At 37.6% G+C, this 24,027-nt stretch overlaps 1 protein-coding gene across 1 annotated transcript; it reads left to right on the top strand.

Moving 5' to 3' along the window:
- Positions 1-636: 636 nt before the first annotated feature.
- STT3A (STT3 oligosaccharyltransferase complex catalytic subunit A) lies at positions 637-24,027 on the top strand. Its single transcript, XM_063093132.1, has 18 exons — positions 637-707; positions 3,037-3,163; positions 3,912-3,972; positions 6,526-6,647; positions 7,024-7,169; positions 8,382-8,472; positions 9,591-9,697; positions 10,207-10,371; positions 11,816-11,996; positions 12,815-12,970; positions 14,045-14,136; positions 15,189-15,344; positions 15,581-15,769; positions 16,692-16,808; positions 16,927-17,029; positions 21,347-21,535; positions 22,302-22,417; positions 23,055-24,027. Exons 2-18 carry the CDS (start codon positions 3,076-3,078, stop codon positions 23,091-23,093), a joined length of 2,118 nt encoding a protein of 705 aa, XP_062949202.1. The 5' UTR covers positions 637-707; positions 3,037-3,075; the 3' UTR covers positions 23,094-24,027.

Below are 24,027 nucleotides of genomic sequence, written 5' to 3'. Positions count from 1 at the left end.
GCCTAGGCACACTCTTTCACAAAACCAGGGGCTGAAGAAAAGAATTTACCGCAGTCAACAGAGCAGGAAAAAAACAGCTGGAGCGAATTATTAGACAAATCCTGTAAAAATGGCACAGTCTGGACCAAGAAGCATTTGAGTTTTCATTGAATATATGTAGAAAATTCTTCCTTCTCTCCTTTAACCTTATATTTACGTAACAGTCAATTTCTAACTTAAAACACAAAAACAAAAGAACCTCAAAAACGGAGACGAGGGACTGCTTCCGCCTATTCCTTCACGTAGTTCCGCTTCTGGTCACTTGACTGGGGTAAACTGGCCACACCTTCCCACCGCTACTCCTTCCGGGTCCGTAGACGGACACGTCATTTCTTGCCTCTCAACCAAACTTCTTGGAGAACGTTATTTCCGCGCCCTTTGCTCTCACGTTCGGGCCTATGACAGCTCGTAGGGAGCACACAGTCCCGCCTCTAGACTGCTAAGTGACAGCTGTATTGATCAGTTAAGAAGCGGAAATACGTCTTGGTAACGCCTCCGCGTTTGATAGACAGTGTCTCTCTCCTATCGCTATCAGGAAGTGTCCTATTGGCCTGAAGACAACCAAAGAAGAGCAGTCAGGGAGGCGGACCCCGCCGCTGCCAGGGTTGGATGCGCCGCTGAACGGATGGTAGAGGGTGGCGAGCGGATTTCTGAGTAACGCCGGCCAGGTGAGAAAGCCGGAGGATATAACTTGAGAATTAGCGGCAGGTGCAGTCCAAGACGTTGGTGGAGCTAAACGAAGTGCAGGAGGCAGGGATCTAAAAAGAGGTGGGGAGCAGAGCTTAGGGTCTTGCAGAGGAGGGGGCGTGGGCAGTGGTGTGGGGACATCCTGAAATGGAAGGATGTGAAACTCTGGTAAGAGGGTAAGGTGGGTCGTGGGGATGGAGTGTGCGCTATGGCCAGGTGGGCGTAGGAAATACTGGATCTTGGGACTAGTTTTGGAGGAGAGGGCGCATAGGATGCTGAGGTTATGGGGGGCCCTGCGGTGGGTGATGTCGGAGGTGGTCTGTTGTGTGAGGATGGCAGAGAGGGAGGTGGGACCTGCAGGAGACAGCTAAAGGGAGTAGGGGAAGGGGAGTAAAGGAGTGCAAGAGAGTGTGCAAACGTGTGTTGAGGAAAACGGGGTTGGGGAAGTTGCAGTCTTGAAAACTAGAGCTAGGGTTGGACAGGATGCCACACCAGGCAGGGCACAGTTGAAGAGGAGAGCAGATGCTAAGTGTTTTAAGAAAAGCGTGTCTGCCCTTTTATTTACCTTGGCGGTGTGCGGAAATGGCCGGAGAGAGCACAGGATGAAAAAACTCCCTTATGGGCCGGCCCATGGCTCACTTGGGAGAGCGTGGTGCTGACAACACGAAATCAAGGGTTAAGACCCCTCTACCGGTCATCTTTTTTTTTTTTTTTTTTTTTTTTTTAAGAAAAAACTCCCTTATGGTGCTGCCTTAAATTACCAGCTCCTTTACTCAGTTTTCAGGTAGAGATCCTAGCATTCTCATTTTCTCCACTTACTCCTTTAGGTGTGTGGCTTATATCAACTCAGTGGTGTTAAGTTCGTTTCTATTTCAGGCATTTTAGAAAACAGCTACAAACCTGAGAGAGATGGCTGGATTGTTGACTTCCTGGAGTTAGGCCTATATTTTTGACTGCGGTGATAAGGTTTTCCCCTTGGAATTACACTTAAACACACATCTAAAACCGCTCTTTTGGGGCAGTTAATTATAAAGAAAATGCTTGACTTCTCAGTGTTGGGGTTAGGGATGTATTATTCTTCATGCCTTCCACCTAGTCCAGTGTTCTATTTTTTCCTCCAAGTAATAATTGGAAAAAGATCAGGACGGATGCAGGTTCCTTTTTTTTTTTCCCCTGCATAGTCTTAAACAATGTTACATGTCCTTTGTTATTATATTCTTCATCACTTAGCCCTTGATTAGCTTATTATTTAAGAAGCAGTACTGTCTTATACAGAAATAGCTAACCTCCTATGGTAAATTAGTGCTATGTAAATAATTCTTGTCCATCAAGCGATTAGCATTCTGGAATCGTCTACAGAATGGTTCCTTCAACATTTTATTTTAATCTTTTTTTTTTTTTTCTTGACCTTTTTCTCCTTCAGTATGAAAATTTTCTTTTTCCTCCAGACTATCATGTGGTGCCATGAACTCTGTGTCATCGAGTCAGTTGCTTAAGTCAGCAGTGTCAGTTACAGAGATGCCTTGGGACAGACAATTGGAAATAGATATAGATCTGAGCAGTAGTTACAGTGTGATATGTGGGATTGAAAGTACAGTGATCTGTGTATTTTTATCTCCCCCTATTGTTGAGTGCATGATTGTACCTGCATTAGTGATCAGTCATGCTCTTTAGTGGACCCTACAGCCCCATTGGGATTTGGAACAAAACAGAAAGAAGCTTGTAGCTAGTCAGTTGAAGCTTAAATTTAGGGCTGGAAGTTGTGCTGATTCAATCATGACTTCTATTTTTCCTCTTTCTACTTTCACTTTTGTACTCAATGTTCATTCCCTGTTTTTTGGTTTTGAGGTTTTTTGTTTTTTTTTTAATACATTTCTACCTTTTTCTGAATGTTCTATTTCTTCACTTCATTAGTTTTTTCTCTATTTTCAATCTTTCCTATTTATTTTTGCATCTCTTCCCTCCACTCCTTTTTTTCTATTCCTGTGTTTCCTCTTTACTCCTATTGTACATACTGTTGCCAGTCGGGTTTATGTACTTGTTGGCCATGAGGGAGTGGGAAGCAGAATCATGGGTGGTATATTATCATCACTCCTTTTTAGTCATGACACGTAGACTTGACTGGTGCTTACTTCCTTGCCAGTAGACTATAGTTCAGGCAAAGCTTGGGTATTAGTATCAGCTCTGATCCTCTCTGATGTTTTCACTAGCTCATGTCCTTTATGTTTCTCTTCCACCATAAAATATAAAAGTTAATTAAGTAAATTTTGAAGGTGTTCAATATCCTATGGTCTTGACTTTCTATTTTAGCTATTTGAGTGTCGTCTGTTGCCACCCATCAATGTCAAGATGACTAAGCTTGGATTTTTGAGGTTGTCCTATGAGAAGCAGGACACACTTCTGAAACTTCTCATTCTGTCAATGGCTGCTGTATTATGTGAGTGTGCACGTGGACCTCTCTTTCTTTGGGGATGAAAAGGAGAAAGTCTTGAAAAAAAAAGTGAAAATGGCTTTCTTAAAATGCCTTTTTCTTTTTAGCAGATTATGTGTTCTTTTTACCATTCCCTATCAGCATAATGTTATGAAGGCAAAATAAAAGAAACACAAGGAAGATGAAAGTCAATGCTAGTGATTATCTGGGAAACAGTGAGAACCATGCTGTGCTGTTTTCTCATAGCACTGAAAGAGATACTGGGGATCCTTGGATACTGAATTTTGTAAATGACAATTATCTTCAATTTAGGTGCCTACCGTAGTATTTTTGAAAGTCTCTTTAGAACTTATTCTGTTTTTCAGATTTCTGACTGTTCATAAAGTAGTCTTGCTTGCCATACCTCTTAGTTTGATCCAAGGTTAAGGTTAGTTGTGTTCATGTGTGTGGGGGATGGGGAGTCAACATATAAGAAAGATGACCATGTAAGCTGAGTTGGGTTTTAGTAGGTGACTAATATTATAGGCTTTGTAGTTATCACAAATAATAAGTAGTTAAGTGTGTCCCACTGAAGTGGAAAATATAGATGCTATCTTTTGTTTCCTCTATGTGGGAAGAGATGGATAAAGACTATATTTTCTGTGACCTCTGTGTTGGGTAATACTGTTTGATGTGTAATACTACTAGGAGTATATCTGCTATTGTTCTTTTATGACATATTACCATTTCAATATTAATTCTCTGGATTTTGCAGCTTTCTCCACTCGTCTCTTTGCTGTCCTGAGATTTGAAAGTGTTATCCACGAGTTTGATCCGTGAGTACCTTTGCTTAGTCTGGTATTATTTCCTTTGGGAGGCATGCAGGTTCATGGGTTTCAAATTCAAATTTCAGTTAGTTCTCAGTGATGGTGATGCACTTTCAGTATATTTAAGAGAAAAAACCTTCAAGTTTGTCAAAGGAGGTAATTATCTCCTTTTGAAACATTGCTGTTAGAATTGACCAAGTGAATCTCTCAAACTCAGAAATCGTGAGAGGCATTGCTGGTATGCCTGCCTATTACTTAAAATCTGGCTAGGCAAAGAGAAGTCTGGCTTCTCTATTTTGTAACGAGTTAGTGATGCAGAATGAGGAAACAGGCATGTGTATTCAAGGCTCAAAAGAGAATTACAAGTCATGAATTTGAGATCCTTGACTTTTTTTCTGTGTTTAACAATTTACATGGCAGGAATTTGTCTTATTAGGTAAATTTAAAGCTATGAGTTTGATTAGGGATTTTGTTAATTAGATAAAAAAGATATAGGTGAAAGCCCTCAATAGTATCAATAACTAATATTTACTAAGCATTCATTTTGTTCCAAGCACTGTTTTATGGATTATCTCTAAATCCTTAAAACAACCCTTTGAGATGGTAGGTACTGTTATCCCCTTTTTGCAAATGAGGAGACTCAGGCTGGGAGTAGTTATTCAAGGTTACAGATATAGTAAGTGGAGGAGACAAGATCTGAATGTAGGCTTGTCTGACTCCAGAGACTGGAATCACTATGTCATATTGCCTAAACTTCAGGATTATAAAAAATTTGGTGAGTCAGAATCATAGATTCTTGAAGTATGATTGATATCTTAAAGGAGCATTGCTTCAACAGTTTAATGCTCGTACCTATTTGCAGATTTATCATTTTGTTTTGTGTAGATATTTAAAAGCATTTTGGAAGCATTACAGATATTCTCTTTGGGGTCTCTTGAATCAATTTATATTTTTTCTCATGAATGAGGAAACTTAATATCTTTTGTTTCTGGATCTCAATCTGTTGGGACTTCATTCTTAGATCCTCTAGATGAACAAACATACACATGTGTGTGTGTGTATTTTTTTTTTTTTTTTGGTGGCTGTCCAGTACAGGGATCTGAATCCTTGACCTTGGTGTTAATAACACCTGCTCTGTCTAACCAGTTCAGCTAACCAGCCAGCCAGATGAGCAGATATTGAGGTGAGATGGTCAGGGAAAGAAAGAAGAGACCATAAAGATTTATGTCATTTGACACATCCTTTTGCAGAGGAGGAAACTGAGGCCCACAGGGTGATAGCCCAGACGTATTTCCGCTAAGTTATACTTCCTTTGTCTCACTCTGCCTCTCTTACTGGTAGGTAAATGAAACAATTCTGACACATGTTGACTGTCTGCTACCTTCGTCCATTCTGTCTCTCTGACAGTTACTAAAATAACACTCATCAGCGACAAACAGAAGAATAGAGATTTCTGCCATCTGCTGCTTCTCTTGCTTACTTCAGCTGCCAGAACTTGACTGACCAAGGAGGAAATAGGGTTAGAGAGGTGGACAGGGAGGATGGTTAATCCTGTAGTAATTAAACTATCCTTAGCCTGGGACTATTTATTTATTTTTTCCTTCCTTCCTTGTTTTTAATTTCTTTTTAGATGAGAAACTTAAGAGAAGGACCATAAGAACTGTCTTCCCATGTATATAGCAATTAATATCAGATATTTTTTATGTAATCTGTATTTTTATGCTACTGTGTAGGTGGCATTCAGAAGTACTTCAAGTAACAACATGAGTAGACCTCATTACAAATTTAAACACTCATTAAGAAGTTTGTGTTATGGACTTTGTTAAAAAAATTTTCATTCTGTGCGTGGTATTATGTCAACATTTTTATTTATTTATTTATTTACTTTTGGGGAAAAAAGACATAAATTTATTTGATCACAGTTTTATGAGACACAAGAGCCTTCAGAATAAAGACCCAAAGATACAGGGAAAACTGTGCATTTTTATGCTTAGGTTCTATGAAGCAGGAATGGCCATGCAGAAACATGATTAGACAAGAAAAGTATGCTCTAATGCTAACAGACTGAATAGGGAAACCCAACAATACAATGCCTGTCTGTTCAGAGTATGCCAACATTTTTAAAGAAGCTCATCTTTGAAGTTATCCATGTGTCCTTATCTGTGGTATAGAATTTTTTTTTGTATGTTCCTGTCACTTGAAATGAGCCAAAATCTATTGGTGCCCACATCTTGGTGGTCTTGTCTTCCTTGTGTTTGAATTGTCTGACTGGTCCTAATGCCTACCACATGCTTGAGTGCTTTGTTGTAATGTTAGGCTCCAGTTTCATTTCCTTATGGAGAAGCAATGCTTTAGTTGAAACAAGCATGGAGTTAGAAATGAGGAGACTTACAGTAGTGTAAAATGATTTTCATGGCATAATTTTTGGTACCAAACTGACTTTTATTTGAGTAGTGATAAGTTCCTCAATGGTATACCCTGAAGAGCAAAATTCATTGCAAATTAGTGCAAGTATTTGAGTATGAAAAGGAGGAGGCAGAGATCTTCTCTTTCTTTCTTTAGGTACTTTAATTATCGGACTACACGGTTCCTGGCAGAGGAGGGGTTTTATAAATTCCATAACTGGTTTGATGACCGGGCCTGGTACCCCTTGGGACGAATCATTGGAGGAACAATATACCCAGGTGAGAGGGAACATGATTTTTTTTTTGAGCAGAAATACGGTATTTATAAGTTACAGAACAGTTTTTTATTTCTAATAGCTTCATTTTGTGACACTTGTAATTTCATCCCGATTCCACATTCCTAAAGTAGATCTTATATAGATAGGAGAACATGTGTGGGAGAGTAGAGACGGGTGGTTTTTATACATTCTGGACTTCTGATTGAAGCCTTAGGAGAGAATTTCATAGGCACACTATTGTAGTTGCTGTGTTAGTGTTTCTGGGTTTGTCAAGACTTCTGTAGTCACTTTATTGATATTTGGATTTGCCCTTTCTCTTTCCCTCAGTTCTTTGTCTTACCAGGACAACCTAATGGAGTTTCTTCTTCCTGTTACAGGCTTAATGATCACCTCAGCTGCAATCTACCATGTACTCCATTTTTTCCACATCACCATCGACATTCGGAATGTCTGTGTGTTCCTGGCCCCTCTCTTCTCCTCCTTCACCACCATCGTCACGTATCACCTTACTAAAGAGCTCAAGGTGAAGGATATGGGGTGACAGGAGGCTTGGGAATGAATGTTGTTGAATCTCTTTAGTAGGTGCTAGAGGGTGGGGGGACTTGAGAGCCTTAGAAGGGCAGGGAGCCAGAGACTAAAGACAGCTTTTGCTGTACTGAATTAAGTGGGTTTACTCCAACCCTTCCCTAGAATATGTGGTTTCTTATCATTAGCAACTGTTTGTCCATATAAGAGAACATTTGAAAGTCAAATGTAAATTGTTACATAAAGAAAAAAGACATTTAAAATGCAAAATGTGCGGTTTAGATTTTGAAGTCCTCACAATGTAAGGGAGAGGGAAAAAAACCTGCATGAAATTTTCCAAAGTGGTTAATTCTTCCTACCAGAAATAAACACTTAGCAATTATTTGTTGATTTTTTTTTTTTAAACATTTATTTTAAAATTCTTAAGCCGATTTGGCTTCTGTAGTAGGCTCCATAATGCTGACTCCTTTTTTCCAGGTTTCAGCATTGCTAACCCTGGCTCCCTGGATACTATTCTTAGTTTATGTCTGTAGTGTCAGGGAAATACCTGAAAGATGATAAACTAGTAGGAGGGTTTGGGAAGCCTGAGGTTAGTTTGGAAAACCTTTTGTTCTTCTCCTTGCTGCCCTTGAACTCTTGTCAAGAGACAAGTCCTTACTCTTTGGAGTATGGGTTGTATTTTGTTGCTCTTTTCTCTTGAGCTCAAAGGTTGCCTGGTGATATCCCAACTTTACTACCTAAGCTTCTGGCATCTTCAGTCCAGGTAGATAACACCTACCCTTGTTAGCTTTTTAACTTAAATGATAATAATTTTCTTCCATTGATTGTCCTTGCGTGGCTTTTAGAGGTGTGATTAATATTCCTGTGATGTGTAGGTGTTGTTAGGGGTAGGGACTGATAAGCCTGGGGAGACTGGTAGCCCAAGAGCTCATTCTGGGGCAATGTCTGATGTTTGACAACTCACATGATTCGTTTGTCCTCAGCATATGTGTATCAGTTTCAGACTTGGTGTCATCATGGGGAATTGGTTGTAAAATTTTTAGCTTTTTTGTGCTGGGAGCATTTCTAGAATTTCTAACATCTCACATCTACCTTGGAAGCTATTGGACTGTTTTCTGGGCCCATTGTAAACAGAATGGACTAGTGGACCCTCTATTCTGTCTCATAGGTGTATTGGTGTTAACTTATTATTACCTCTCTTTTCTTACAGGATGCAGGGGCTGGGCTTCTTGCTGCTGCAATGATTGCTGTAGTTCCTGGGTATATCTCTCGATCTGTGGCTGGTTCCTATGATAATGAAGGTGAGACATTTGAAATGCTGAAGGGGATCTGTTCACTTCATCCTTCAACAGGTCTTCACAAAGTACAGTAGAATCTGGGTTCAGATCTGTTGCTTAGCAATAATAAAAATGGTATTTGGGTGAGAAGATTAGAAATGGGCAAGAAGGAATCTCAGACAAGTTCATATTCTCTTCTCGTCATCCCCTCTAGAAAGGTAGCTGCAAACTTTTCTTAACAAGCCTTTGGTTCATCTCTGGACTCATAAAGATAGAGTTAACTGTTGTTTTAATGTTATAATTATTTGCTTTATTTTCCTAGATAAGAGGAGTGAATGTCCTTAAAACTGTGATGACTTTTATTGACTTATTTTCAATTCAACATATATTTATTGAATGTTATTGGGAAAACATAGTGTTAAGTACTATAAAGCTAGATAATGAATAAGATTACTTTGGTTCATAATTAAGAAATTAAAGAGATAGATAATAAGTAAGATTATGTCGGCGCATTATCTATTAAGGAAGATAAAAATAGACCTGTAAAAATAACTCCAATTACAGGCAGATAGTACTATGTGCCATGATAGAAATATGTGAACAGAGTACTTTGGGAATGTAGTGCAATGAGAGATTAATTGAGATTTGGGGATCAAGGAAGGCTTTCTGGGAGTGGCTGAGGTTGAAGTGGGCTGTGAAGTTGGAACTTCATTAGAGAGATATTAAGGAGAGAGGTAATCAGTACATCTGGATCAGCTCATGTTAAGGTGTAGAGGCTGAATGGTGTGTTATGGTATTGGATATCTTTAGGACTATACTAACAGGGAATTTAGTGCCTGTAAAGAACAATAATAATAATGGCCAACATTTACTCAGTGTTTACTAAATGCTAGGTACTGTTCCATGTACCTTAAATATATTAATTATATTTGTCTTCACAACAGTTTTATGAAGTAGGTAATATTACAGACTACTTTTTACAGGAAACTGACAATGGGAAATAAAATAATTTTCCTAAAATTACACTATTACTAGGTAGTAGATCTGAGATATGAATTCAGGCAGTCTGTGCCAGAACAGTATTCTTAAATCACTATGCTAGCTTGATTTCTTGTTGAATTTTTGGTGTGTCCTTTCTGCAGGGATTGCCATCTTTTGCATGTTACTCACCTACTACATGTGGATCAAGGCAGTAAAGACTGGTTCCATCTATTGGGCAGCCAAGTGTGCCCTTGCTTATTTCTACATGGTAACTTTTCTACAAGTTTTTAATTTTTAAAGTTTTTCAGATACTGTATTTCCTATGGGTACATATTGGTTGACCAACTTTCTTTTCTGGTATGTTCCCCTTAAATTTTCCCTTTCCAATATATTTTTTTCTGTTTAATCTTAGATATATACTTAGACTTCCTCACTTAACTGCTTCTACTTGCCCACATATCCCTAAATATCCCTAAATACTCTTTGTGACCTTAGGGTAGATTGCATCTAGATTAACCCTGAGGCTTAGGTATCTCTTATGTGATTATGATGTCAGCAGCCACAATAGACCCAGGAGATTGAGTTACAGTAATGAGTTTGCATTTTCTTTTCCTACTTAAAAAAATCAGTTATTTAAACTCTTTAAACCACTTGGCATAATTTATAGTTTTTTAAAGAACTGTTCCTTAAAAAGGTCACAGGTGATATCCTAAGATATAGTGATAGTGATCTGAGGAAGAGTGCTCAGAGGAACTGTTGTTTTTTATCCTGTCATAGGTCTCTTCATGGGGAGGTTATGTGTTCCTGATCAACTTGATCCCTCTCCATGTCCTGGTGCTGATGCTCACAGGCCGTTTCTCTCATCGGATCTATGTGGCCTACTGTACAGTTTACTGCCTGGGTACCATTCTTTCCATGCAGATCTCCTTTGTGGGTTTCCAGGTGAGCCCTAGATTGAGTGGGGATTTCAGCTTCATCTACTTTATTACTTTCTAAGCAGCTTCAACTAGATTGATTTATCTTGGATTTTGTTAAGGAAAGTAAAACTTATTCACATGGGCCGGCCCTGTGGCGCACTTGGGAGAGTGCAGCGCTTGGGAGCGCAGCAGCACTCCCGCCGCGGGTTCGGATCCTATATAGGAATGGCCGGTGAAAGCGCGGTGCGCGTGACACCACATCAAGGGTTGCGATCCCCTTACCGGTCACGAAAAAAGACAAAAAAAAAAAAAAAAAAAAAAAACTTATTCACAGCTTTGATCTTGGAGTGCTTGTGTCCAGCTGAAGCAACAGAATCATTGGTCTTTAAAGTCTGCTTCTAGGAGTGTATTAATATTTGCTCCGTGAAGTTTGCATTTAATGGCCCTCACTTTGGCTTAGGTTTGTAGGAAGGGGAGGGATATTTTGGTTGTGCTGAGTTGATGTGAATGATCAAAGTTATAATTTCCAGTTCTCTTTAATGCTAATGACCCCATTTAATAGCAGTGAATCTTGATCTTAATGGGACCTAAATGTAAGTCCTTCAGGAAGCAAAGCACAAACCTTTTAACCGCATTACATCACAGGGTTAACAGATATCTCTAATCAGAGAATAATGTGGTATGTTTGATTTCTTGTGCAAAATTCTCACGAAAGTAGAACGCTTATTCAGAAGTCAGCAAGTATTTCTTTACTGATCACCTACTATATGCAGTTTGTAATCACTGGAAAATATAAAAAGTAAAAATATGGTCCTTGTCCTTAAGCAAGTTACAGTCTTGGTGGGGAAGAAATACATTCAGCTGTCTGTAGCCTATAGTACAGTGGTTCTGGAAATGTAATTCCTGGATCAGCAGCATCAGCAGCATCTTGGAACTTGTTAGAAATACAAATTCTGAAACCCCATCACAAACTTACTGAATCAGAAACTCTGAGGGTGGAGCTCAGCAATCTGTTTTCATACCCCCACCCCCTCAGTGATTTTGCTGCCCACTAGAGTTTGAGAAGCACTGGCCTAAGGAAAAGAATGATTAAGTGCTAGAAGAGCTCAAAAGTTCCATGGAATATAGAGGGAGTGATTGATTTTGGTTTGGCAGATTAGGAGATGATATTTGCACTAGACCTTGAATGATGAGGATTTCAGTGGATGGAAATTTGGGAGAAATTGCTGTCCAGGCTAAGGAAATAGCTGAGTAAAGGCCAGAGATGTGATAATGGTAATATGCTTTGGGGGTACCATGTATTCTTTGGAACATATGGCAGGTGAATTAAACCTTCCTGTAATTTGGCCTTGATTCTTTTGGGGGCCTCAGAACGTGTGCTCTGAACTAGATCTGCATTAACAGGTCTGCGCTGGATTCATTCATGTTTTTTTCTAATGTTGTTACCATACATATACTTTCACCTACAGCCTGTCCTTTCATCAGAGCACATGGCAGCTTTTGGGGTCTTTGGTCTGTGCCAGATCCATGCCTTTGTGGATTACCTACGCAGCAAGTTAAATCCACAGCAATTTGAAGTTCTTTTCCGGAGTGTCATCTCCCTAGTAGGTTTTGTCCTTCTCACCGTGGGAGCTCTCCTCATGCTGACAGGTAGGGAAGGTTCATGGCTTTTAGTATTAAATGCAAATAGGTATAGACATAACGTAAACTCCAAAATGATGGTATTTCCTAACTACAGAAAATTCTGTTTTCATCCTGTTTCTCTTTTCGTTTCAAGCATAAGTTCTACATTACATTCAATATATTTACATTATTCAGTGTTTGGATGGATTTAGCATAGCAGAAATGTCTTGTTAGAACAGCTCTTAATCACACCTGGTAAAAGGAGTGTAATTTACCTTGCTAATCTTTCTTTTTTCTTTTTTTTTTTTCTTTTCTGTTGGTTGGGTGGGAGTATTCCTTATATTGTTTCCTATACCCTACAACATGGCACTCATCTAATCCTATGGGAACTAATCATGGCTGTTTAGTTTGGTTGGCATGTCATTTTCCTTCTTCCGTTTTCCCTCTTCTACTTCTCAGAGGCTAATTTGGTTTTGTCCAAGTCTCTGTGTATTGACTAATTCAGAGCAGGGCTGGAGGACCTAGTTGGCTTAGTCTCTAGAGTTGGCCTTGGTTTGACCAGATTTGGCCTAAAACCCAACCAAGAAGCATTTCTGCATCTATTCTTTTCTCTGAATTTACATACAGCATAACTTTATTCTGTTGGCTATGCTGACAAAAATACTCTCAAGTTTTAAAGAAAGGAAGGAGTGAAACTCTCTCAACATTGGTGGCATTTAAGCAAAAACTTAGTACTTCTGTGTCTCTGAGAATCTTATTAAAATTGGAAGTTGTAATTAGTTAGGATCAGATGTTAATTTGTTTCAGGAGTGTTTGTGAAGTATTTATTGCCTCTTTGCTGCCAGGAAAAATATCTCCCTGGACGGGGCGTTTCTACTCACTGCTGGATCCTTCTTATGCTAAGAACAACATCCCCATCATTGCTTCTGTGTCCGAGCATCAGCCCACAACCTGGTCTTCATACTATTTTGACCTGCAGCTCCTCGTCTTCATGTTTCCAGGTCTGTCTGCCTTGTGTTCTCAAGTGGCCTTCTTTGTAAAGAATCACCATTTGATTCCATGTCAACTATCCTCATCCATGATTTTGTTGTTTTTGTTTGCTTTTTTACAATGTATAGTGCAGAGGATGGCTAAGCACATTTTTCTGATATTTGAAGCAGAGTAGAAGTCAGAAGTTGAACAGTTGCAGATAATGGCAACTTCAGAGCCTCATGGTTTTCTGTTCATTTGTGTTATAAGTTAAAATCCAACTGTGATTTTCATTCAGGTTTTTTTTTTTTTTTTGAGTACTTCTAGCATACTCCTGCCCCTTTACCCTCATTTCTCCCCTTGGCAGTATTGAAGTTCGAGAATGGGCACTGTAGATTGTAAAGCCTCTTCATCTGAGTTATCTTCTGGCCAATCAAGATGTGTTTTAGAATTTACCAGTGTTAGTGGTCTTTTTATTTTATAAAATATCTAACTTTCTTTTTTCTTACTATGAAAGTAATTCATGTATTGTAAAAAAAAAAAAATACAGGTATATATAGATAAGTAAAAAAGAAAAAGGTAAAAATTGCACGAGTTTTCACCACCCATCTCTAGCCACTGTTAACATTTTGACGTATATTCATCTGTTTACTGAATAAGAATGAGCTCATATAGTTTTTTCCCCTGATTTTTTCTACTTCCTGACAAATCATGATAATTTCTCTATTATTCAGTATTATTTTATAGAGATAAGGTATATCATTTGTTAGATTTTTTTAAATACAGAGATGTGTAAAGGTGTGTAAGAAGTCAAATGGTTCATAGTCTCATGCAGCAATATATATTCCATCTTATAAATATACTATAATTAACTAGCTCCTTATTGTTGGACATTTAGGTTGTTTCTAATTTTTTGCTATTTTAGAGAGTGCTGTAGTAAACATCTTTGCATGTTTCTATGATTGTTTTTTAGGATAAATTCCTGGAAGTGAAATTGCTGAGTTAAATGTGTGGAATCATCCAGTCATATAATGAAGATACTTTCCCTTGTAGGTTTCTACCTACAGGGCTCAGCTTCTTACTTCTCCTCCTTCCCTCTTTTATAGTTGGCCTCTACTACTGCTTTAGTAACCTATCTGATGCCCGGATTTTTATCATCATGTATGGTGTGACCAGCATGTACTTTTCAGCTGTAATGGTGAGAAATGCCCTTAGTTCTAACAAACTTTTCCACCCCTAACTCTGAGCTGCTTTTTTTCCCTCCCTGTGTATTAGTCCATTTTGTGTTGCTATAACAGAATACCTGAGATGGGGTAATTTATAAAGAACAGAGGTCTATTTGGCTTATGATTCTGGGAAGCTGCATCTGGCATGGGCTTCAGGCTGCTTCTACTCATCGCAGAAAGCGGCAGGCAGCTGGTCGGGTACAAGCAGATCACGTGGCAAGAGGAGGCAAGAGAGAGAGGGAGGAGGTGCCAGGGTCTTTTAAACAACCAGGTCCATTTGGAACTAATACAGTGAGAACTCATTCACTACCTGCCCCCCAGGGAGAGTGTGAATCCATTTATGAGAGATCCGCCCCTATGACCCAAACAGCTCCCACCACTGCCACATTGGGGATCAGATTTCCACATGAGTTATGGGGGGACAACACATCCATACTCTATCACCCTGCCTGGCAGGATGCTTCCCTCTGAGGATTTGAGGGGCTGAGTTGTAAAGTTGCTTGCTGTGATTGATCCTTCCCAGGAATGTATGATACTCATACATTCTGGTTGTGGTATCCAACTTTCTTGGATGCATAACCATGTGTTAGAGAGATACTTTTACACTTTGTTGGAGAATGTGACTCTTGAGTGTCTTAAAAAGGGAGATTTTTTTTCTTGAAGGCCTGGGAGGATTACCCAGTGCTAGTTTGTTTAAAGAGAGGAGAGATTTCATATGTTATAGTAAGACAGTGTTTCTCACACCTTTTTTTTATCCCGAACAGTGGTTAAGAAATATATTTTATGTCATATCATTACATCATTACTCAGGACACACATACATATATACATATATATAATTAAACAAAGTTTAAGAAATATATACTTCTACTACTGAACCTGTATCAAGTGTTTTTTCTTCAACTTTCATTGCAAGGTCATGTTTGAAGAAAAGCTCTGAATTGGTGTCATGATCTACTAATAGGTTGAAATCTGCAGTTTGTGAAACATTAGTGAGACTGATCATGCTTCCTGTCTCTTTTAGGTGCGTCTAATGCTAGTGTTGGCACCCGTTATGTGCATTCTTTCCGGCATTGGCGTCTCCCAGGTGTTGTCTACATATATGAAGAATCTGGACATAAGTCGTCCAGACAAGAAGAGCAAGAAGCAACAGGATTCTACCTACCCTATTAAGAATGAAGTGAGAATTAAGTAATGCTAACAACAGGCTAGGAAAACTGTATTATGTATGTGTGCGTGCACATGTGTGTGTGAGTGCTGGAGTAAAGTAGGGCACTGTCATAGTCGTCAGAATTAACTCATGTAGCCCGTGACTTATTCTGATCCATCTCATATATTAGTGACTGTGTGTAAGAAGCTGTCCTGTGCTGTGTAAATTTAGTTTGGTTTACTATACAATTCTTCTTCCTTGTTTAGGTGGCAAGTGGGATGATATTGGTCATGGCTTTCTTTCTCATCACCTACACCTTTCATTCAACCTGGGTGACCAGTGAGGCCTACTCTTCTCCCTCTATCGTGCTGTCTGCCCGGGGTGGGGATGGCAGTAGGATCATTTTTGATGACTTTCGAGAAGCATATTATTGGCTTCGTCACAATACTCCAGAGGTGAGGATTTGGGAGGAGCAGGATTGTGGGGTAGGAGTGAAGGGGGAGACATTTGGTCTTAAAGTGAATCATTTAGCTTTTAGATGGGTAGAAAGGTTAGAGAAATTGGAGCTTTATAAACTCTGGTCTTGAATGAGCCTTAGAGGTTAACTTCCATTCAATTCAGGGATTTCTTCTATGGTGACCCGTACCGTACTAGTAATTATCTAGACTTTGCTTGGACACATGTATTGACATCATAATGATTTTAACATGAGGTGGACCATCGCAATTATAAAAGAAAAAAAAATACGTATAAATAGTACCTATTCACTGTAGAAAAAAATCAAAATTAAAACAAAAAATATATAAATCTTCTATGATTGACTAATGATAACCACTCAACAGTTTAGTTTATACCTTGTGAGGATCTGAAGTGATTTCCTTTGTGATAGCTGTTGGGAACAGCATTTCTGAGTCAGATTCTTTAGGAATCGAAACTTTAAGAATCCGTTAATCCTTGCCTATCATATCCCATGATTTGTGTTTCCCCCCATTTTTATAACTGATTTTTGTGACATTGTTAAAGGGTCATTTATTTAATAAAGTTATCTAATGACACTAGACTATTTATTTGGCTATATTGCACAGTCCCCCATACCACCCACCCCATTATGCTTGTTATATATAAAGTGATCTGGGATGAGAGTATTGGGAATGTTGGGTTTTATATAACTTGTGGTGAGATTTTATGATCGTATATAAATGGAGGACAAAATGCCAAGATTTATTTCCTGGTTAGGCATGCATTACTTTGTGAAGAAATTGATTGATTAGCCAGGTCTCACTTCCTCTCAGACCAAAGATGCCTTTTCATTTCTTCTCTTGCATTTGGTTTTTAGAGGCAGTAAGAAGACTGTTATTTCATTTCCCATTCTTTCAGGATGCAAAAGTCATGTCATGGTGGGATTATGGTTACCAGATTACAGCTATGGCGAATCGGACAATTTTAGTGGACAATAACACATGGAATAATACCCATATTTCTCGAGTAGGGCAGGTAAGGTGAAGGGGTCCTTTAAGTGTTTGGCACACAGAGTCTAGTGGAAAATATTCCTCCATGAATGGATCATATGACTTGGGATTTTGCTCTGAGAATTGTACATTTATTTTTCTAGGCAATGGCATCTACAGAAGAAAAAGCCTATGAGATCATGAGGGAGCTTGATGTCAGCTATGTGCTGGTTATTTTTGGAGGCCTCACTGGATATTCCTCTGATGGTAATGTATTATACTTTATTCTTTTTCTAGCCAGAGGTCATAGATTCTAAGAAAACTAGATGAATCTTCTATTTTTATGTCTTTTTACTGATATCTTACCAAGATACTTTTCTTTTATGGGGAGTTCTTAAGTATTTGCAACTTGAGGTTTGCGTATTTTGATTTCTCTTTTCCCCCCGACAAATAGGAAGTAGATGTAAAAAATTCTCAGGTAGGTACAGCATGCTATGATTATCTAAAGATGTAGCAGTTCCAGAACCAGTAAAACAAAGAACATAAGGCTCATGAAACTGAATTTAAGAATTAGCATTTTTAAGTGGTTTAAGTGATACAATTGTCTGCCAGCTTAAGAACGTTTTGTATATGTGTACATGTAAAATGTATATATGTATGTATGAAATGTATACATGTATAAAATGGCATACGTTGCCATGTTTCTTCTGATTATTGGCAAAGATAATTTTAGAAGAAACATTCAAATACAGTTCTCTGCCTTAAAAATAATTTTAAAATTAAAATAATACCTGTTTATACTTTAAAAAGTTAAACAGTTCTGAAGGCTAATAATAAAAAATGGTAGTCCCCTGCCCCTAACCTAAGCTCCCGTAACATCAGTCCCCAGAGGCAGTTATTTCTTCAACTGTTTTTTCTAGTATTTTTGTTCACATTTCTAAATAATATATATATTCTGCTATTCAACGATAGATCAGTTTTAGATATACTCTATCAACTTCTTATAGTAGATAAAAGAATTTTTAGCTCTTTATATTACATTTCCTCCTTTCCCTCTTTGTTCTTCTCAGTACAGTTATTTATAATTTTTGGTTAAATCCAGATAAAGTGTTTTCAGAATCACAACTAAATAATATTATTCACTGCTGATTCAACCAATACACTGTGATTATATTCTTATTCCAAATAACTTTTGTTTTCCTGCAGTTAATAATTACCTCATATTTCCATTTTAATTTTCTTTGAATATAGGACTGTTTCTTAAAGAAGTTCCTATTTTAGATTATGTCTTGCTTCTGATATAGACACACTTGACAAGTCCACTTAGATAGTATATGTAAAATGTAAGTATAAAGTAAAAAGACTAGTTTTCATGTGTGTCTTGTACAAGCAAAGAAAGAAAGAAGACAGCAGGGACATGTGTTAACAGACTTCAACTTTCACAAATATTTGGTTGTGTGTAATTATTTATAGGTTTTCTTTCTGTAATAATATATCTAAATACTATGGAAATATATTTGTGTATGTATGTATATACATATATGTGTGTATGTATATATGTGTATGTATGTACGCATACGTATGGTGGAAAGGGACATTCCCCTGAAATCTTAGTACTAACCACTGTTAAGTAACCATTGTCATTCAATCTTTTATTGCTTGCTGAGGCGAATAGAATATATTTAATATTGTATTAAAAATGTGTCATTATTTGGAATATATTATAATTTTGGGGGGAAATTAGCAGTTAGCATGGGAGATATTTGACAAAGTAACATGAAAATAAATAATGTTAAGGGCAAGAGGTTTTAATTATTCAGATTTTTAAAGTAAACTTTGTGTTGAAGTGTGACATTTAAAAAGATGCAGATATTGTAAGTGTGTAGCTTGATATATTTGCATAGAAAAACATACCCATGCAACCAGCACCCAGATGAAGAAACAAAACTTTACTAGTGTCCTAGAATTCCTCTTCACACCCCCTTGCAATATCTACCCTAGTCTCCCAAGGATGATCACTATCCTGGCTTCTAATGCCATTTATTTGGTTTTTTTAAAAACTGATTTATCGAAGCATAATTGCCATATTGTACACTGCACGTATTTAAAATGTATAATTTGATTAGTCTTGACATATATAAACACCTGTGAAGTTTTGCCTCTTTTTGAACTTTATAAATGAGAGTATAGTATGTACTTTTGTTTTGGCTTTTTTGGGTCAACATTATGTCTACAAGTTTCATTCGTGTTGTAGATAGTTATAATTTGTTCATTCTCATTCCTGTATAGTATTCCACTGTGTGAATATATCACAGTGTATCCATTTTAGTGTTAATATTTGTTCTATGTCCAATTTGGGTCTATTATGAATAATGCTGTTATGAACATTGTTGTTCGTATTTTTGATGAACATATATACTCAAGTGGAATTGCTAGTATGGAGGGAATGCATATTGTTCAGTTTCAATATAACAAAGAGATAATGGCAAAGAGATTCCCAGCATGGTAGTACCAATTTACATTCCTACCAGCTGTGTCTGCATTTTTCAGTTGCTCTACATTCTTGCCTACGCTTGGTATTATTTGTCTTCTTTATTTGGACATGTTTGTAGTGGTGATGTAGATGTTTTAATGAAGATGGCGAAGCTGCTCCTTTATAATAAATTGGTCATCAGGACTAAAAAATGTGAAAATCAGAGATTTAGTGAGGTCAGATTGATGCGTAATTGTGCGAACAATCGCTTATGTTAAGTTTACGTAAAGAAAGATTCATTCAGAAAGAAAGCCTTAAGGGAAGAAACTTTGAAGATTATGCCATGCTTTTGAATTGTTGAAAGAATGATGATTTGACAATTAATTTTGCTCTAACTGTGGAAGCTAAACTTTTTTTTTAAATTTTAAAAATAGGTAAGATAATCATTAAAAAATAGTACAGAACACTGTCTAGATCTGTGAAAGCACACATGCGAAAATCATGAAATAAGGCAGTATTGATTTATTTCTCATATTAAACTTATTTCTCAAGGTCAAATTATTAATTAGGCTTTATTAGCAGGAGTTCTGGAAACTTTGAGTGGTTTTATGCAAGGGTACTTCGAAAAGTATGTGGAGAGCTGGCTGGTTAGCTTAGTTGATTAGAGCATGGTGCTGATAACACCAAGGTCTAGAGTTTGATTCCCTGTACTGGCTAGCCTCTAAGGGGGAAAATAAAAGACCTTAGATCTTAGTCTAAAAGGTAATACGAATCTTTCCATGAACTTTTTGAAGTACCCTCATACAATAAAAAGGAATGAACCCAAAGTCCAGAGATTATTATTGTTATTGTTGTTATTTAATATGGTAAATACCCATATAAAAATAAAATTTAAAGTAAATGAATACTTTTAACATTTTATTTTTTTGTTTTTGGTTGTAGATACTCTTTATTTTTCTAATTTGACAAATGAGGAAACTGAAGCAGAGAGGTTAAATAACTTGCTTAAGGTTATCATGCACTGGCAGTGCTGGAATTCAAACCTAGACAATTTGGATCCAGAGTCTATTCTTAACCACTGTGATATCCCCTGGAACCTATTACAGTAGTGCAGTAGGAATCTTTTTTTTTTTTTTGGTGGCTGGCTGGTACGGGGATCCAAACCTTTAACCTTGTTGTTACGAGGTGGTGCTCTAACCAACTAAGCTAACCAGCCAGCCCAGAAATCTTATTTTCTTATGGATCAGTAATACTTTTAATACTAACGATCCAATGAAACACATAGCAACTGATTTCTAAAAGCTGTGGAAGCAATACAGAGAGAATGGCATATTCTAAGAGAGATATGCTGAGTTGATAGTGGTATTAATATTTATGGAGCCTGGGAGTACGTTTGACATAGAAATGTCAACTTCTTATATATATATGCTTTGGAAATCTGTAACTGCAGCTGTAGGTCAAGAGGGAACATGCTAGTGTCTTCTCCACCTTTTTGGTAAAGTTGCTACTCCCTAGGTCAGTATTGTCCATTGTCCAATAGAAATATAATGTCAGCCATGTCAAAATATGTATAAAAATTTTTTTTAAAGAAAGTGTATAAAGAAACGGGTGAAATTAATTTTAATAATTTAACTGAATATATCAAAACATTATTTAATAAGTAATTAAAAAATTTTACCTGCTTTGTGTTTTGGGGTTTTTTTTGACTAAGTCTTAGAAATTCAGTATGCATTTTATACTCACAGCACATCTTAATTTGGGCTAGCCACATTTCAAGTGCTTAGTAGCTACATGTAGCTGGGTGGCTACTATAGCTGGTAGCTCAGCCCCAGCTAACACATAGGACTGATTTCATTTGTGGCATAAGTCTGGACCAATAGCATAGGATTTCAGGAGTTTAATAATAATTTCTGAGAAAAGTTGTATATTTTGAGAAAAAATGTTTTGCTCACAGATTATCTTCCGAATTTTTACAAATTAGAGTTAAATGGTACTATCCCCATTAGAAAACTATGTTTGGGAATTTTCTTAGAAATAATGACGTTTTCATTAGGGTATTCAGCTCCAGCAAACTTTGTGATGCAGCAGTTCTTTTTAAAAATTTTTTGTAGATATCAACAAGTTTCTTTGGATGGTCCGGATTGGAGGGAGCACAGACACAGGCAAACATATTAAGGAGAATGACTATTATACTTCAACTGGGGAATTCCGAGTGGACCGTGAGGGTTCTCCAGTGCTGCTCAACTGTCTTATGTACAAGATGTGTTACTACCGCTTTGGACAGGTCTATACAGAAGCCAGTGAGTAATTCATAGTAATGTTAATAACAACAGTGATAATAGTGTTTTCCATATTGCCAGGTATTGCTCTAAGTGCTTTATATCTATAATTTATTTAACTCTCACAACAACCCAAAAGATAGATACTAATATTATGATCACTTTATATATGAGGAAATTGAGGTACAAATAGGTCACATGCCTACTGGTAGAGTCAGGATTCAAACGCAGGCCACCTGGCTACAGATTCTGTGCTTTTAATCATTACTTTTTATTTTGTCTCAGTGAAGGATATTGCAGTCAAGAAAGTAATGAGGAGGATAGAATGAGATGAAGAACTTTTCATTTCTTCAGATGAATACATTGAGAATAACTTGATCAGATTAAGTTTTTCTTTCTGACTTCAATTTCTTGGTTCTTCACTAGGGAGAATTTCTAAAGTGGATCCAGGCCTTTGGCTTCTGACAGGTTCTTCCCTGATCCATGGAAGGGTAACTAGTATGTTACAGAGGCCCCTGGGTGACAATCTTAGGAACAGAGGGGCTTGGAGGTCAGCTCCTTATCTCTTAGAAGAGATAAGCTTCATGGACTATGCCAAGCGTCATCTCGGACAGGACTTGAGTTAGAAAAACATTTGATTTGCCCTTACTGCTTCTCTGCAGACCCTACTCTCTAACCAAACAGTAGATGAAGAATAACAATCTAGTAGATGACATACCAAATCGATTTACTATCTCTTTAGGAAATCAGCACTATAGAAAGTGTGTTCTTTTCCATCCCTTTTTAGAGCGTCCACCAGGCTTTGACCGTGTCCGAAATGCTGAGATTGGGAATAAAGACTTTGAGCTTGATGTCCTGGAGGAAGCGTATACCACAGAACATTGGCTCGTCAGAATATACAAGGTGAACAGATATTAGACTGTCTCAGAAAGTAGCTCTTATGTTTGTAGATTGGTACTATTACTTAAAAAATGGGCCACAAGTTTCTCAAATAGGGTCATTTCTGATTACACCTATGTCTGAAAAGTACCGTATTACTCACTCAGAACTTTACTGTTTATATCTTAGATTGTTTTTAGAGAGTAGACACCCCAGTCTGTTGTCAATTTGGCAGTTGTTCCAGTGATATTTTTCTGGCTGGGGCTTGACTTGACATGTTTCAGTGATTATCAGGCTTGCGGGGAACAAAAGAGAAAGTTCATGTGTTTGTGTTTTTGAACTATGTTTTCTTCTCTCCCACTGAAGAATTTATAGCACAAAGAGTCACATAGTAGTATATTATATCTCTTACATAAGAAGATTGAGAACCCATGGTCTATGTGGAGGGTAGATCATTTATACTGCTCTTCACAGAGGTACTGTACTCTGAAAGGCTGAGCAGAGAGTAGCTCGTTTCTAACCATGCTCATTTATTCTCAATGCCAAACCAGGCAACAGAACCCAACATAATTTGTTCTGCTGTGAGTCAATCCATTTCAGTAGAAAAGCTGTTCAAAGTTGACCTGATTGTAAATATTAAACTGACATCTTTATGTTGCAGGTAAAGGACCTGGATAATCGAGGCTTGTCAAGGACATAAATGTCACATCCGGCTCTGATATGCCTTGCACCGAGCACGTCATATTTAGGACGCTGAAGACTTTTTTTTTTTATAAGCAGTTTATAAGAACAGAGCTGGATGGCTTTAGAATTGTCTGGAAGTTTTGCCCTGGGCAATATGGGCTGGGCCAAATGGAATGATTTTTATAATTCTGAGCAGGTTACCAAATGGAATGTCATGGCTTTACTTTGGTTAATTAAAGGGGGGAATTTTTTTTTTAAATGTGCCTTACTTGTTTTGACTTACAGTTGATTTGAGGAAGGCAAAAAGTTTATGCTGGGCTGATAGGACAGATAACAGACCTCATCCATGCTTTTGGTTTAAATGAGCCAATTAGGGACATTCTTTGTCTTTCAAATTAGGAATACTGTCAAGGACTAGTTCAAACTGTATATATACAGACAATTTTGTCATACTTTTTGCATTGCAGCACTTAGTACAATGCCTTGCACATAGTGGCTGCTCAGTTAATTTTTATCAAATGAAAACATGTTTGTGGGACCAGAGGAAAGCCATTTCTGGGCAGGAAAGGCAGTTTTGTTGCTGTTATGTCTTGTTCTTAGAAGCTTTTTGACTTTATAAGGGACAGAAGGTGGCAAGCCAAACCTGATCTCAGCAGTACTCTTTGATACTAACCAGGGTCCCCCCCACAGTGGCAGGGGAGGGAAGCAAGAATAAATCAAGTGTGACTAAATTAGCAGATCTGAAGACTCAAGACAAAGAGCGAAGTTATTGTTTTATCAATGGAGAGGAAGAAACTCCTCTAGCATTATGTATAGAGCTTGATAGTCACTAGATGTTTTTGAATTAGCTTAAATACTGGTATAATCATACATATCTATTTGAAATTTAGCTTTTCAGTATTCTCATTTATCCATGACACAGTAAATGGCTCTTTGCTCATTTCTAAAGA

The sequence above is a fragment of the Cynocephalus volans genome, chromosome 4 (assembly GCF_027409185.1).
Source record: "Cynocephalus volans isolate mCynVol1 chromosome 4, mCynVol1.pri, whole genome shotgun sequence".
Lineage (NCBI taxonomy): Eukaryota > Metazoa > Chordata > Mammalia > Dermoptera > Cynocephalidae > Cynocephalus > Cynocephalus volans.
The sequence above is the reverse complement of the archived record's forward strand: the minus strand, read 5'-3'. Positions and strand labels throughout refer to the sequence as shown.